The 18,583-nt window shown below is 28.9% G+C and overlaps 1 protein-coding gene across 1 annotated transcript in view; it reads right to left on the reverse strand.

The window, feature by feature from the left end:
* The window catches only part of defl (Integrator complex subunit 7), a 57,920-nt gene that overhangs the window by 14,934 nt on the left and 24,403 nt on the right, over window positions 1-18,583 (reverse strand). The window contains exons 7-16 of the mRNA XM_067288618.1: window positions 14,142-14,264; window positions 13,953-14,067; window positions 11,902-12,009; window positions 11,645-11,763; window positions 11,472-11,568; window positions 10,310-10,458; window positions 7,635-7,820; window positions 7,404-7,556; window positions 958-1,152; window positions 776-879 (exon numbers count right to left, since the gene is read on the reverse strand). Coding sequence (XP_067144719.1) covers window positions 776-879; window positions 958-1,152; window positions 7,404-7,556; window positions 7,635-7,820; window positions 10,310-10,458; window positions 11,472-11,568; window positions 11,645-11,763; window positions 11,902-12,009; window positions 13,953-14,067; window positions 14,142-14,264 — 1,349 coding nt within the window. The remainder of the gene's footprint in view (window positions 1-775; window positions 880-957; window positions 1,153-7,403; window positions 7,557-7,634; window positions 7,821-10,309; window positions 10,459-11,471; window positions 11,569-11,644; window positions 11,764-11,901; window positions 12,010-13,952; window positions 14,068-14,141; window positions 14,265-18,583) is intronic.

Below are 18,583 nucleotides of genomic sequence, written 5' to 3' on the forward strand. Positions count from 1 at the left end.
TGGTCTTAAAAAAAATATCTTGAAAACTGTTAGATTTAAGAAAATCTGACCTATTACAGAAGGTATTTATTCTGTTGCATACTAATGGCTCAAAAGTATCCCCCTTATAATTTACAAAAAAATTGTATTTTCTTCTGCATCTCAAAAAATTAATTTTCAAGGTCATCCAAGGTCACCAAAATTGTCCGTCTGCTCTATAAACTTGGTTATTAGTTCCATCTTCTTATCTCTAATGATCTCTGAGAAAAAAACTACTGAACACCACGAATGAATCACATTGTATATTAAGTAATTATTAATTTATTTGTATTATCAGTGAGAAAAAACAATATGTTAATAAATTTGATAAATTAAATGTTTAAATGTTCAAGTTAATTAGTATAATTTAAACATATTCTCTTCTGTAAAGAAAATTCACATTGTTTTGTCTGTGGATACAAAATATACTACGACTAGTCATAGTATGTTTTGTGTGTGTTGGTTTTTATGACCATCTGAGGTGTATTTGTAGTATGGTTCCTGAGTGTGTAGTAGTTTGTGTTTGTATGCAAGCTTTTGATATATTTGCTATTTGGTTATGTCAATGTAAGTAGTCAATTTGTGTTAAAAATTTGTAAGCTGATATGATGTGTTGTATAGTTTTGCGCATAATGTGGCAATTCATACAAATGTCATCTTAGATGCTATGTCCTTTAAAATGTGCTTTCTGTAGTTTCTAGAATATCTACCATACAGCTCCTTCTAAGCTCAGGACTGTTATATAAGGAAAGGATACATTTGGATATTGCTGAGTGTTTTGGGATCAGCATCAAATACTGACTGATAAATTACACCATACTGTTCTGCAAGACCTCTAAATTCTTTGGCACATTTTCTTAACTAAACATACATTTGATAAATTATTACATCAATTATATTAAATACTTATAAATTTTAATAAATAAAAAAATAACATACCTGAGTGACCACACGACCAGATTTTTGTAGCTCGTCTCTTGCGGCGATAGCAACCGCAGCGGCTATTGCCGGTGGAGGGGAAGTCTTAATGCATGAGGATGAATCTAACAGTTGAAGATGAGCTTGTAAAACTTCACTTCTTAATTTTATGTATTCACATTGAAAAAGCAGAGAATGAAGAGGAGAGGTTGCTGCCTATCAAAATAAACATTTTATGAATTATTATAATAAACATTTATTCACAAAAAAGGAAAAATTCCCTGTTATAGGGGATACATTTGACAAAGAAAAAAATTAAAAAAAGTTAGAACAGGTTACAAATGTAAATATAGTAATGTTATAAATATATAAATGTTAAATATATAAACTTAATAACATCAATTGCAAGTAAACCCATACCAAATAATAACAATCAAAACATCAAGGTAAATAGTACAGAAAAAATAATATTTATAAAGTAATAATAAACGGTGGAACTGTTAAGTTAGATTTTTTAACATTTCTGTGATCTTGATGAAGTAGTTATATGTTTTATATAAAACTTTTTACTATCCTTACTTATATTCATTCTAAATTCAAGGAATGAACCACATTGAATTGTTTGTTTAATATCAAATGAATCACACAAACTTGCTAAACCTTGACAGTCCTGTAACAGATGATAAAGCGAGAGCTTCTCGAAGTTGCACCAAAGACATTAAGTATTTACAAAATTAATATAACTATTATTGATATAAACAGAATACTTATTAAGATGTATTTGTGCTATTAATCTTTTTATATTGAAGTTAATTGGTTTAGTTATATATGGTTGTGAAGATGGAATATGAAGTAGATTAATATACCAGGGTGATATTTACTCTGATTTAGACTTGTTTGGTCCTTGTTAATAGACTGAGATATTGCTGATTCGATTAATGATGTATAATCATATTTCCAATTTTGCAGATAATCTTTAAATAGCAGGTCAGATACACCAAATGAATTTAAAATTTTTAAAACTTAGTTTGCCAAAGCTGGTCTGATCTTGGATTTTTACTTTTTTTGATAATAATTTAACTTTTTTACATCTGGAAATTATCACTTTTAAATTTTAGATGGTAGTAGAATTTTATTATTCTTTTAAAAGAAAAGGGGAAGGAGCATATATGGTTGGTTTTGTGACGTATAGCATAGCCAGGGATGGATCTTTCTAAATGGAGAAGTTTGCAAAGAAAATAAATATGGAAAGATTCCAGTTTATACAGGTAATCGAGACCCCAGACTGGACTAGCATAATATATAATGGGATTAATACCGTATTTTACGGACTATAAGATGCACTTTTTTCTTCAAAAAATTGCCTCCAAAATTCAGGTGCGTCTTATAGTCCGTAGCATCTTATAGATATTTTTTGAAAAAATTGCTTAGAATTAAGGTGCATCTTATAGTCCGTAAAATACGGTAATTGAGTTATATAGCTTCATATGGATGTTCAGATTTCCCGTTTTCAAAGTTGAAAACGTCAAATTATATTATGATTATTATCACATGAAATTATGTATTCTTAATAAAAATATAAAATTTCATACGATAAAAATAATTTTATAACAATTTGTTACAAAAACAATTTTCAATATGAAGCTAATTTTTTGTTTTTCAAATTCATGTATTAAATTAAAATGATAAATTATTATTTTGATAAACTTTTTAATTTTAAGTAATATCTAAATCCAAACCCTTCATGGCTTCCAGTATTGCTTGGAAATTTTTTAAGAAAGATAAAAACGAGAAGTTTTTCAAATGCAATTTGTGCAAGTCTTCTATGTCGAGAGGTGAAAAAAATGCTAAAACTTTCATTACCAAAAACATAATAAACCATCTGGAAAAATGTCACCATGAAAACTTTTTAAAATAAATTTAAAAGATGAAAAGAAAAAGTTCCGAAACAAAAGAAGCTGGATGTTCATCAGTAATAATGGAAACTCACATCCAAAGACAAGCTACTTTAACCCAATTAATAGAGAAGAAAAAATTGTGGTATATAAATGATCAATGAAGTTCATTATTTGATTGACTAAATGATAAGAGTAGATGTACAGCCATACTCTGTTGTATCAGATTTAGGATATCAAAGATTACTAAAAAAAAAATCGTTCCTAATTAAAATATTCCCAGCAGAAAATATTTTTCTGAAAATATCATCTCTGATATATTTCAAAAAGTTCAGTTCAAAAATTCAGAAAGCTATTAATGATGCAAAATATATTTCTTTAACTGCTGATATTTGGACAGTAATTACAAACAATTCTTTTTTAAGTGTAACAGCTCCACTGGTTGAAGGATGATTTTCAGCAAAAAAGAGCTGTTTGCAAATTGTTCCCCTTGAAAGTTCCCACACAGCTACACGAATCAGTGAACAGATAAACATTGTTCTTGAACAGTATAAGTTGACAAAAGTCATAAGATATTCTTAGTACTGAGAGATTCTGGAGCAAATATGGTAGTTGGAATCAGGAACTGCAACTTAGAGGGCGTTATCATGCTTTACACATACACTGCAGTTGGCACTAAATGAATACATATTTTCTCAATACGATGTGAAAACTGTAGTCACAGTTAATAGAACCATAATACAGACTCTGAAATTATTCTTATTATCAAAAGCAAAGAGCAGTAGTTCCTTTAGTGGCATTAATACCACAATAGGACTAGAAAATTCAATAAAAAAAAAGATTTTCAGCATATATAGAAAACAAGTCTTTATTATGGTTGTCATCCAAGATTCAAAATAAATTTTTCAATTGAAATTTTAAACTTTTGAATTGATTAATCAAAATCACTACTTTATTATTAATTCATTTCACTTCCAATCTGCTTTATACTGTTCTGGACTAGTCTATATTAATTTTAATTTTCACTTATTAAAAAAACACAATTCAAAAAAAGATATGGTAGAGAAAATAAAAATATGGACAATCGATAGCTTAGATGATGATGATGATGATAATTCAAAATCTCAAGAAGAATTAAATTCCGAAGCTTCTACTTCCGGAGATGATCAAGATGGAGGATACTTTCTAAGTTTTTCTAACTTATTTGATGAATTAGCTTCTGGTAAACAAAAGAATGAATAAGAGCATGTTTTTAAAAAAGAAAGAAATGAAAAAAACGTTTCAATCAAGATTTAGAAAAATATTTACATTTTCCTCTTATACAAAGACACAGTGACCCATTTTTGTGGTGGAAAAGTTCAAAAGAACTTTTTCTTAATTTGAGCAAAATAGCTATGAAATATCTAAGTGCCTCAGCATCTTCCATTGAAAGAGAAAGAATTTTCAGCACTGGAGGTAACATTTATGAGCCGACAAGAAATAGGCTGTCCTGAAAATGGTGAAATTCTCATGTTTTTGCATTACAATTTAAGGGTTTTAAAGTTTGAATATTAAATTATTATTTTTTTTATATATTTAAAGTTTAAACTTTAAATAAAAGGGTTAAAGTTTACCTAGGGAACCCCAATGGCCGCGCTTCCGGTAATCTCGACGGCAGGTGATGTTAGAAATTCGGTGTAGGTGGCGCAATTTTTAAATAACGCTATCGTATGCAAATTTTTTGTTTTTCGTGACGGCTCGACTGCTGCGAGTGGTTTTTTTTCACCAGTTAAACATTTTTGAAGAAAAAATGCTACTTTCTGCTATTTTTAATAGTAAATAGGTAAGTTTTTATTCCGTCTACTTTTCGTGATGCAACGTGCCGGAATCAAGCCGAAATGGAAAGAACCGGAGTCCGTTCCAGCTGCTCCACAAAGCGACGAGTGTAAGAAGGGAAAAAAAAGTAAGGCACATTCGTGTGGCGAAACTAAAAAACGTGTAAAAATATCAAGTAAAAAGAGAAACATCAGCGATAGGGATCGCAAATCAAGGAAAAGCGAGAAAAAACGGAAAGGAAATGTATGACAGAGCGTCAAACACGTGAGTAACAGTTTATTTTGCAAGTTCAGCTAGCTATGAAATATAAAACAATCTTAAAACATTTATTTTTTATTAATGTAATTATTATTTTTTCAAAAAATTATACATACTAACTAATTTGCATAATTTCCTGAACGTAGTACGCGTGCGTAGTACAGCAAACAAAATGGCGACCGGAAGCGCGGCCATTGGGGTTCCCTAGGTAAACTTTAACCAATAAAAGAGATAGTTTTCAATAGGTTATATTACATCTTATAATATGTATTGATAAAAGGAATAATTTGGTATAAAGAAATTGCTTTTTGCCATTGGTATAATTAAATTAATTAAAAATCTACTGATGTCAGGTAAATAATAAGGACTTATCATACCAGTGATTATTATTATTATTGTTATTATTATGTGATAATAAGCACATAATCACATTATAATAATAATAAGCACATTATTATAATGTGCTTATTATCACTGGTGTGAATAATTTGAGTTGAAAAACTTTTTTAATATTCAGTTTGTCATGCAATAAATAATAAATATATAACAGAAATTTATTTTTTATTACTAGCCTTATACGCAACATTCTAACAAAAATATTAATTAGCAAAATTGGCCGATTATTGAAACCGATTAATCGGGGATATGGCCGATTACCGATTACTTACCGATTAATCAGTGCATCCTTAATAATAACTGCCAGCCCAAGCAGCAGATGTTGTAAACCCCAGCACTGGACTATGTGACACACCTTAGTCAAAGTCAAAGTGTCACATAGATGGTGACAGAAAGTGACAACACTTTTACAGAAGTATGAAATAACTTATTCTAGTAACTCAACATTTTACTCTTCCAACAATCTTCATAAAATCTTTATATTTTAGTCTTGACTTCTGACATTTTATATTCATTGCATGTAAGGAAGGGGGAATTACAAATTATCTCATCTGATTTCTTGATTGACTATGATTGATGTGAATGTAGACTGAGGGAATTGTTGTAAAAGATTTACCAACTGATCACTTTGAGGAAAAATTACAAAAATGATAGTAATGAATTTCTGACTGGCAACTGACTCACTTTGTCAAAATGGAACTGAAATTGTAAATTAAACCAATAAAAGGTGATTTTTGGTGTGGGTAATCAATCTTAGAATTTTATTAATGATTCCTTGTTAGATAAGAAAAAATATGACATGATGCTGCTCTATCACATTATTGATAACAATAGAAAGTGTGAGAAAGGGTGTAAGCTTAAAACAAATTTCATTAAATCATATAATAAAGTCTAGAAATTAAACTTTTGGATTCCCACAGTTCTAATTCAAATTTTTTTTAAATTTTTAAATTTAATGTTGTTATAATTCATCATTTATTATATCTTGCAATTATTCAATAGTGTATACTTGAATGATTGATAGTAATCTTAGATAATATATTAAAATCAAAATAAAATTTTATATTATACTAATATAGGTATACCACTGAATATCTGGCATCCTTGGTTCCAAAGCCTTGCTGGAGTAACCATTTTGCCAGACCAACCATGGTCACACATAATAATAATTCCTCAATAAACCTCCGTGTTTAAAGTACACAATGAACTACTAGAATCTTAAATTAAATAATTATTACAAAATAATTCTTCAAATTTGAGCTGGAAAACTTAATTAAAATCTCCACCAACCTCAAGTTGATGGAGGTTTTACCTATTATTAAATAAATATTAAATGTAAATAACATTTGACATCATCACTGATACTCTTATCTCTCCTAGAAGCCATAGCTAGGATAGTTCTTTCACCCTCCAACTAGACTTAATGTATAACACTTCACTTCTCAAAGCCTTACTAGAGTTCCAGTGACATATTTAAAACATTAATGAATGTTTTAAATCTGTTACTGGACCCTAGTGAGGTTTTGTGAGATGTGTCATAGCTAGAATTGAATTTAAGCAAAATAAACTAAGAATATCACAGAATTGTAGTACTGCCACTAACAAATGAAGTGTAAATAATGTAAATAAGCATGCCCTATACAGCACCTAGCCCCCAGCAAACTAGTTTGATAGCCATGGGAATTTCAAATTCCCTCTCATAATTTTGTCCAAATTAAAGAAGGTACTGGACCATCAGTTGCCAAAAATTTGATGATGTACCTATGTTACATGTATACATGCAACTATAATCCTATTAATAAACAATACTTCAGTTAAGATTGCCAAATCTTTCAAATAAATGAAAATAAATTAAAAATTTTACAGGCAAACATCAGAATGTCTATGAATCATGTTTAAATAACAAATAATTATGAACTGATCATTGGATGAAGTCTTTCCAAAAAAAGAGAGTAAAGTCCAATTTAGTAATTTCACTAAATTACTAAATTGGACTGACATTTGTTCAAATTCAAATGACAAATCTTTTTGACCTAACTGATTTTGGGTCACAGACGAAAATATTCATATAAAGTTTTATATTTCATTATTATGTATAGTTACCTTAAGTCCTGAAACAGCTTTAGAATAGTGTGTGATAGCTTGAGATAATGATTCATGAAAACTGGTACCGGTTTTACATCTTTGAAGACAATTTTCAGCTTCACTGATTTCCCATAATGACATTAACCAGAAATGAAAATGTTCAGAACTAACCTATTAGTAATAATTAAAATTAGTAAATTATAAGCTAAAATATATATAAAAAGATTTTATCATTTTTCATTATCTTACTCTATTACACAACAGTGAAAAAATCTGTGCAGCCACTTCATGATGTCCATATCTTGTTGCTTGTCTTGCAACTCTGTATGCTGACCAAAGATCACAACTATTAATAGCTTTCATTATTAATTGAGACTCTTGACCTTTTCGAGAATAATCAACGCTTGCTTGAAATAGTAGAGTACACATCATTACCTTAAAAAAAAATTTTTAATTACATATTTCATTGCATTTATTCTTTTTTCTTGTTTTTGTTTTTGGAAAGTATAATTCTCAACATCTTAGACAGTTATAGATAATAAAACACACAATAATATACTATGACCAAGCCATAATCACAGACAAATAATTCATCACAGATCAGACATCACATTCACTGACAAACAAAACAAAATCACATACATCATAGCACAGCTGTACCATAGTAAAAAAATAAATAAATACTCAAAATTCACCAACAAAATAAAGTTCCTGTGGAGAATGGATAGGGTACTTATGTGCCGGTAGTTTTTTATTGTACATGCATCATATCGTATAAATTACACAAAAGTCTAGAAACATTAGGACTTTAAACAGCATATATATTACATTACACAAGGCTGCCATATTAAATATGTCACACATTCAGGAAATTCTTAAACATGGTTTATGTATGTGAACGCATGTAAACAAAACATTTTTCCTATAGTTATGCCTCCACCTTGGTCTTGCAGTGCTACGCACCAGTACATACATATATCATATAGGATACACTCCACCAACACCACTATAAACATATAATTTGTTTAAATAGCATATTTATAATTAAGCTATATAATTTGTTATTAATCTATACACTATTAAAATTCTGAGTTTGTTTAATTATAATTAAATACAGAAAAAACAACCATATTTTTAAGAATCTTAGACTCCAAATGACAATAGAAAAAAAATAAAACCAAGTTTTGTTAAAATTGGGAAACAAATTACAGTTATCATTGTTATTCTGCTGATGACATCATTCTGTGCAACATTACTTTTTAAAATTACTGATTACATTGTTTTCAAAATTGAGTGCCAAAATTTACTACTTGAAATCAAGGGATACCTTGTGGTAATTCAAATTTAGCCTAAATTTTAATTTAAAAAGTCTCTAGGGATATTTAAATATATTACAAAATATAAATCAACAAAGTTTTAGAAATTTGTTTATTATAAATCAAAATAAGAAAAACCCGAGAGAAATCAATGTATTTTAATGTAATTGAAAAGATCCATCAAAGTTCAACAGAACTATGTGTCTGGTCCACCTGGGCAAACCTAGTTAATTTCATGTTTTAAAATCCACATGGAAACATTTGATTTAAATATTTACATCAATCTACTGTTTGATTGTTCCCATAGAACACTTTTTATTTTTAATTTATTCTGTATATGTTGGGTTTGATGGAATGGTTGTACTACCCGATGAAGACTTCTAAATGGGACCAAAAACATTTGTGTGATTAGTAAATTGACTGCTGGAGTAAGTACTGAGGTTTCTGTATGAGTTAGAACTCACATTATCTATCTATAATTATTTTAATTTATTATTTATACATAAAATGGTCGTCTGTCTGTCCTCTGTACACTTCTAACTCCTTTGACCAATAAGCGCACATATTTTACCACCCTTTCTCAGGGAAAAATACAAACTGAATGTTGATTGCATTTGAATAGAACAAAAAATTTAAAACATTCTAGAATAAATATTTCAAATGTTGATAGTTGGACTTTTGAAGTTATGAATAAATGAAAATATAAAAATACATAGGAACAAATAACAATAGTCAAGTAAGAGCATTATCCCATCACACATGCTTCAAGTTTGTAGTGTCACTCGGCCTGTATTTCAAAAAAAACTATACGTTATGTACTATCCGTACTATACATTATGGCATTGTTTTTCACTTTGCCCCACAGGACTGAGGTTCAAGTGTCTGAGGTTTATTTTGAAGAAAAAAATCTATAAAACATGATTTTTGGAGGTGTGACACATTTATAAAATGCCACTATTACCTATTACAGTATCTTCTATTCTTTATAAATTTTAAGTAATAAGTGACAACAGGTCACAGGTAGTCTAGTTCATTTATAAAATTCTTCAAACCATTAATATATATTCATTTATTAAATTATTTTAGTATTAAAAATCCCATATTAAAGGATCAAAAATCTTATGATTAAATTAGCATTTAAATTCTGAGGAAACAAAGTAATGTTGCTTCTCATTTCCTTGGAAATAGACTATACATAGTTTATCAATAAAACTTTATATTAAATTATCTTCCAATATAATTTAGTTTATAATTAAATCTTTTATGCAATTTTTATGCAAATTAACCATTTTAATTAGCATTTTAATCATTTTAAGAATGAAAACTAAATTTGACATGAGTGTATTTTAAGATATGTTTTCTTGATTAAGAAGATTAAGCATTCCTTTTTATTTTAAAGAAATTAAACAATGAAATAGATGAAATAACGCATGAATAAACTTTTACAGATCTTAGTGAATTAGAAATATGTAAATGTTATTGTCGACCAATTACACCAGCAATGTTCCATGTCTATTCCAAACATCCAATATTTAAAAATTTTAAGCTTCTGTTATTTTAAAATAAATATATTTTAGATTAAAAAACAAACTGTACATAAAACCTTACCAATGCTTGAGTTTTCTTATTATTCAGTTTAGATGGTTTGGTGTATTGTGTAATAATATTAACTAATTCCGGTTGTAAATACATCATAACACCAGCTCTTTTGTTACCAAGAGCACAGAGTGTTTCACAAATTGGTATTACACAATCATCTAAAAATAAAAAGTATTATTACAGTTTTTGATAAGTTAAAATTCTTAAAGTATCATCATGAACAACATAAAAATACAAATTTTTCTCTTAAAATTTATACATTTTGAATAATTTTCTTCTTTAATAAATTTTTAAAATAAATTTTAATTCCATATATCATTATTACTTAAGAAATATAACATAGTTATTCAGAAATTTGTTATAAATTTCAAGAACTATTGAAGTTTGTTATAAACCTAATACAGTTGACCTCCCTATAACACGGGCTCATATAAGACAGATTCGTATAACACGGCGGAAAAATTGCAATCGTGTTCATATAACACGCTAAAAGAGGCTCGTATAACATGGTAAAAGAATGAGACAGATTGTCATGGCCAACTCGTTTCTCAACAGGATTGGTTGAATCTGGACCAATAGTGGACATTGCACAAACTGTTTAGTTTAAACGAGCAGCAGACCTACCAAAACACATTTATTATTCAACAGCCATAAGAATTATATTTCTATTAATGATGTCTCCAAAGTTCAGCAAAGTTTTCGCTTTCTGCGAAAAATTTGCTGAACTTTGACTTCTTTTAACTTATCAGGAAACACGTTCGCCGTTCGATGAGCCGCTCCACAACGAAAACAAGCTTAAGCAATGGTGTCTTCGAACGGTGCACACTCAGTAAGTATTCCTACAATTTTTTGTTTATAGCAGAGTTTATATGGATTATTCCTAAAAAATTATACGTGTTTTGGAAATGTTTGAGTCAAATTAGTCTAGAATCAATTCATTTTATGGAAGAAAACCTTTCAAACAGCCATACCCCTAAACTGCACAAGTGCCAGGCTGTGAACGGCTCATGTATTTGTAAAATCTAAGTGACTCATACAACACGGAATTCATATAACATGGAACGTATCTACCGTGTTAAAGAGGGATCTACTGTATATTAAAATTATTAATGTAATTTTTTAACTAAAAAGAGATTAAATTAAAAGTAAAATTTAGTTTTAAAAATCTCACCAATACAATTCCCAATAAGAGATCCAATTGTATCAACAAACTGAGTACAGAGATCGGGATTTACTTCACATAATTTTACAGAGCATCGAAGACATCTCTATTAGAAAGGAATTTAATTACATTCTATGCCTTTTCCCTTTTATTTTACCATTTCTGAATATAGTATTTCTTACTTGAAGTGCTTTATCATCAGATTGGGAACCACCATTCCCACTAGAAATTATCAACAATAATGATTCAATTGCACTGGAAACTTCTTGCGATAAATCTATGCCTTCTAAAATAACATCCTCTGAAATATTCATATTAAATAATGTAAAGTATTTTAGCTAACACATCATTAAGAAATGAGAATAATTAATTCTCTATTTGCACTGTTTAATCTAAAATTAATAATTTTTCATTATTATTATTATTATTATTAACTTACCTTGATAAACATATATTGCAAGATATGTTAGGAATTCTATTGAAACAGAAGCAAGTTCAGCATTTATATGATAAATGCATTCTTCACACAATTGCAATACTTTACAATCTATATTAAAAAATATTTGCTAAATGAAAAGTTCTTTAATAAGTAAATTACACATAATAGAATTAACAGATTATTTTGTACTTAATCTGATAGATTAAATATAAAATAAAAACTTCAAAATTCTTTATAAAAAAATTATCCAGGACAAATTATATTTACAAAAAATTTCTAAAAAATTCTTGATTAGACAATATAATTCGTCCTGGTTAAGTTTTTATAAATTGTATTTAATTTTTATGATTGTGCCACTACCAAATGGATATTCGTAACTTTTTTACATTTAGAGGCAGATGACAAGCCTCAAATAAAAGATTGACTTCGCTGTAGAATTGTTATTTCCTCAAACGCATTTGAAAGAATTGAATGAAAAGACACATATTGTATGTATTGTCTAATCAAGAATTTTTTAGAAATTTTTTTTAAACTTCAAAATTCTGCTGTATATTTTGAAACTAGAAATACTATACCAGGGGTGGCAAATCTTTTTGAGCCCACAAGCTATATAGTAAGCATACTTAGCTTTAAAGATGTTTATGCATACCAAAGTTTTAGACTTCAAATAACAATATTTAAATAAATTAAAGGAATATGCTTTAATTAGAATAAATGTAAAAAAAGCTGATTGAAATAAAGGATGATCAGGTGATAAACCGAGAGGATGACTGAAAAAGACAGATGATAAATTGAAATCATATGATATGTTACGTGCCAAATAATTTCTCCATACGTGGCACTTTGGGCACATTTCACCACCCCTTCCTTATACAATCCCAACCTCTTGCATCATCCTGACAGATCACAAGAAAGGCAAGTATTCCTGTCTTTTACTGCAAGACAGAAAACCAATGAATTAGGAAGATATAAAACTGCTAAATTAAAAATTTCAAAGAAAAAATAAATATCTAGCCTGCACTCATCACTCTAAAAACAGAAGTTACAATTATTCAAAAAGAAATAACAAGTTGATCTAATTATTATAAGATCAGATATATCATGCTTCTTATTCAAAATAATAGGATAGGAATTCTACAAAATTATATTATATTATTTTGAATAAGAAGCATGATATATCTGATCTTATAATAATTAGATCAACTTGTTATTTCTTTTTGAATAATTGTAACTTCTGTTTTTAGAGTGATGAGTGCAGGCTAGATATTTATTTTTTCTTTGACTATTAAAATAAAAAAAGTGAACTTTACTAATAATCTATTATTGCAAAATAGTGGAAATATATAAAAAAATATAATAATTTAGAATATAATTTGAAATTAATTATCAAAAACTAGATACTGTATAAAGAAATGATTTAGTTCCATTCCATTCCATAAATATTCCATTAAAAATTTATCAAAGACTATTAACATAACAATGAAAACAAAAGAAAAGAATAATGAATTATGTACAGTAACACCTCAGTATTCCAGAAGGCTGTACAAGCATTGGTCTGGTCAGGTACCAAACAAATCTTTTCAAAAGGAATAATGTAAATTAGATTAATCTGTTCCAGACCTCCAAAAATACACTTTTAAGGCATTTTAACTACAATTTAACACAAATTTAACATGAAGTTTACATGCATAAATCAAAAAACCTAATCACAATAAATAAATGAAATGAATAAAAATTTATTCTCACTTGACCTGTAACTTTGGAAAGTTAATGGCAAATGTGGAAGGTGACGAGGAGGAAGAGATATATTATTATTTTAAAGACTGACACATTTTCTTTGTTTCAGCTGGGAATAACCATGTAAAATACATAGTTGTATATGTTTTAAAAGGTTACCATCAAAACTATATTGTGCATGTCTGACTTATGCATACGGTCTTAAACAATACAGAAACTAATATAAATCTAAAACCTCTCTTCAAAATTGCATAATAAATGAATTATAAATTATTTTTCAATAAAAGGTAAATATAAGAATTTATCTATCTTACCAGGAGAAATCTCAAATTTATCAACAGCATATGATGAAGATAATATAACTAATACTTTTATTGCTTTGCATTTTAGTTCTAAATATGGAGTTTCTAGTGCAAATTCCACAACTTTCTGTAAATATAAATATAAATTAGCTATTAATAATGAATGTTTTATCTATGGCACAATTAAAAAGTTTTTGTCACCTCTAAATGTTTTGGTAACCAAAGATGTGAACCTTTTTCTGCTAATTGCATTAAATCTTGTAAAGCATGAAACTTAACATCTTGACGAGGATCCTCGTGAAGATATTTCAACAATAATTCTACCTAAAATATTAATTTTCATATATAGTAAAATTAATTATGTTAATAGTTTTAATGTTAAGATTATAATATACAGTGGGTGATCGGATAACGAACACTTTCGCGAAAGATTTTTATGTTTGGACAACGAACATCTCACAGAACAAACACAAGAAGAAGCGACGTAAAATATTGAATACCGATTGGTCTTCTTCCCTTGTCTTTAGGCAACAATTAAAACTTTTCAGAGCACCGAAGATGTCGACATTGACGCTCAACCCGGTATATACCGATCAGATAATATTCCTCCGAACTTTGAAACTCCCCCTTGTAATTCCAGTCTTTTATTTTTCTGACAGAAAAAATTCTTTTATAGTATTTAAGAGATCATCGAGTAAGCAATCGTTAAGTTTTACGTCAGTTTTTATTTTTGAAAGGTGAGAGTATAATAGCAAAGATAGAGAGCGGACAGATGTCTGATGTTACAGGGCAGTATGGCTTCAACAGGTCTACAGTAGGTCGCAGTTCAACCATATCTAAGAAATTTACAGTATAATCAAGAAGACTCAAGCAGCTGAAGGAGTAACAAAAATCACATCTGAGAAATAAAGAACATTGAAGAGCTCATAATAAAACCTGAAACTGATCTGACGACAGAAGAACGCCAAGAACTCTTGAATGAAGAACACCAAGAAACTCGGCAAGATATGCTTCCTTCTGAAAAAGAAGATTAATGCCGATATCTGCTATTAAACATCTTTTGAAGAAGTGGTAGGATGTCAGAACAAGTCTTAGAATGGCATCCAAACCAGGTGGCTTAGAGATCTCTACAATTACAATGCTATTAATTACTTCTGAAAAATCCTGAAGAAGAGAGAAAAGCAATCGACATTAGACAGATTCTTTAACCCCCACAAATGGAAAAAAACATGACATATACACAGTCTCGCATTTTTATTGATGTATTTTTATTATTACATATACTGTAAATAAACGTAGTAAGAAAGTACGGGTAACTCCCGTATAACACGAAAGTTATGTTCCAAAAAATTGCCATGTTATGCAAATCTGCATTATATGAAACAAACAACAAGTACAAAAAGGGGGGTTAGGTTCCAAAAATTAAAAAACATGCTATTATATTTTCATAAATAAGATATATATCTTTATTAAAATTTTCTTAAGAAGTGAAGCATATTAATAAAAATTAAACAATGTTTTCTTTGTCATCACTGAGCACTATTAACTGAAAATTTTAATCTACGTAACCAAAAATAAGACGATTAAAGTCTTAAAGTATACTTGTAAAGGTGTGGATTGTCCCAATGGTCAGAGGCACGGTTCAATGCCTATAAACCAGTGACTGAATAAAGCAAGTATGGAATAAGGGAAAAACATCTGGCAACATCAAAAGCAGAAGCGTCGAGATCTGGCAACACTGAAACAAGTTTCGAGAAGGACCATGTATATCGACAGAAGGCGGAAAAAGAAAATTTGCATACTGTACTTAAGTACTAATAGTTAACAATGTGATAGTTAACGAAAATTAGCAGGAAAATCTGATAGTACATATGTGCTTGAATGAAAAATGTCAAAATGAGGTATCTTTCGCACTTAAAAGCTGTGTTACAATCACATTTACTGAACTGTTTTATGGGGATTTCCCTATTTTCAAATTAGATAAAGTTCACTTTTAATAGTTTTTCATTTCATGGTGTACGAGGGTTTTACCCAATTCTTGAATCATGTTAGAGTGAATCCATGCTATAAAAGCACCATACAGGGTTCCTACTCAAATTTTTGTTTTGAATTCCCTGACTTTCCCTGATTTTCCCTGACCAACTTTGTCCAAATTCCCTGACCCTCACATTTCTTATGGTATGGAATATCGACATAATAAAACAGCATTTTATTTACTGCGAACATTGAGTATATCTATCCCTCTTTTTGCCTAGTTGTATGTTTCAAAGACTGCCACATTAAAAAAATACAGTATGCATACATCCTGTAGAAAAATGTATGATAGAATCCACAACTTCAATGTAATGAAAAAATAAGCAATTTACAAATGAAACATGAGCTTTTTATTTTATCATTATTTATCAATATTATTTGTATGTAAATCTAGTAAATACAAGATAGAATACTGTTTGTTGATTTTATGCTTTGATATACAAATAGTACTGTACTGTACTTAAAATGAACTCTTGACTTAGAAACACATAATTTTAAAATCTTTCAACAAAAACAGTAACTTTTTTTAAACAGCAACATAATTTTAACAAAAAGTTAAATTTAAAAATTTTCAAATAAAGCATTTGTTCCCTCATAAAAAAATCGATTATGTAAAAAAAGAAATAGTTTTCTTTTGTCAACCACATTATTTCAAAATGGCGTAAAAATAGATTGTATATAAAGAGGGATAGGTGTAAGTTTTTACTATAGCTTCTCTAACAAATCCACTAAATCTAGCAAAAAATTAGCTGAATTGGCAACTCATTAAAAGAAAAAAAATGTTTCGTTGCCGCCATTTTGATTTTGGTTTTGGTGTAAAGGCCAGAGTTTTAATAATTATTTTTAATAATTTTTATTTATTATTTAATTTCGCATTAAATTTTGTCTTTGCATAAAATTTTCTTAAGAATGCAGACAAAATTTATCTATTTTAACCCTTAATTACAAATCTTATAATTATTGCAAATCATATCACAAACCGTCTTTCTCACTTTTATAGCAAATTTTAATAAATGAACTAATGTTTTCAGCAATCTTAAATAGCCTTCCTCAGGTTTAACATAATTTCAAACGTCAATTAGAACATAAGATTTGAAACTTCACGTTTCACTTGTGAGATATGATGACTCTTTCCCTTTGGGAAAATAAAAGGGATAAAGTTAATTCTCCCAACGTAAGGAAAGTCAAGGGACTAATAAGTTGTGGGAAACATGGTACAGACGGACGAAGACACCTCTTTACCATTTAACCCGTTTATTGTAAAAATATGCTTACAATATAGCTGAAGTTGTCTTCATTTCTCGTCTTAAGTTCATAGTGGTGGTAGTGGAATCCGGAGCAATGTTCAGTGAACAATCCGGAAAGGAAAGTTCATTTGATTTCTGTTTGATGTCTAGCACTAACATATATCACTCGTGTTTTTCCTGAGTTAGAAAAGTCCTCCTTTTGAAAGGCAACTGTTAATTTGTGGAAGGAAAAGGTAGCCCTCAATCGTTTCCTGGATTAGTTTCAGATCATCACCCACGCTTTATGATGGGGATCTAATGGATTCTCCGATTTACTTACGTCAATCGAAGAATCAGAGTTCACAGAAGTATTCATTGTCTTTTCAAACAATGGAAAATTCAACTCCAATCCAAATGATCGATCTTGAGAGCTGCACTGTCTTGACTATTTCTCAAGTTTCTATAAAAAAATTTTTACTCATTCCTTTTTTTTCATCTAATAATTTAATTTTTTTACGTTTTTCTATTTTAGTGAGACTTGTATTTCTATGATGTCATAGTATTACGAAAATTAGGATTCTTAAAATGTATAGAATTTAAATAAAATAAAATAAATGCACCCAAACCTGTTTTTGTGCGGTGGATAAGGACCCATAAAAGAAAACGCATAAAAAAAAATGCACGAGTAGCTATAAAAAATAGTTTTCGCAACACAAAAAGTATTTTTTTTATGCGGTGAATAGGGACCGCATAAAAAAAGTCTCACGTGAAAAATAACTCAAAATCGTACGAAATAACTAGGAATTGCTTCTTTAACTCCTTGGGCCTTTTTCTGCAATCCCTAATGGGGGAAAAATCCTCTAAGAAGTTTATTTTTTATATTAATTATTTCCACTTAAATACGAATCTAACATTTAAAAAATTTGCCGGGAAATAATTCCCGCGAAATAAACACCCTCCCAAAAAGTGGTTTTACAGAAAAACTATATAAAAAGTTAAAAGTAATCGTTAAAAAATACTTTTATTTGATAAATATAGCTGCAGGAAGTGTTATTCTTTCATTTAACAAGGCGTGAAATTTCACACCTGCAGTCTACATTTAACACAATATTTCTGATTTTTATGCTATTAAAATACGAGGGGACCGAAAAAAAGGTAACAGAAAAAAATTTTACTTAATAAAAAATCAAAAAACTTGATGTCATAGAAAACATCCAATAGAGTTTTAAAAAATTTTACAGAAGTCAATTATGTTCCAATTTGATTGAAATTTTCATATACCGCACAAAAACAGGTTTGAGTGTACAGAAATAAACATCAAACGAAATTACAATTATATGTTAATAAAATATAGAAGTTCAGCACATAGAATCATAACTACAA

Source organism: Centruroides vittatus, unplaced genomic scaffold, assembly GCF_030686945.1.
Source record: "Centruroides vittatus isolate TY-2023 unplaced genomic scaffold, ASM3068694v2 scaffold_861, whole genome shotgun sequence".
In the NCBI taxonomy this organism is placed as follows: Eukaryota; Metazoa; Arthropoda; class Arachnida; order Scorpiones; family Buthidae; genus Centruroides; species Centruroides vittatus.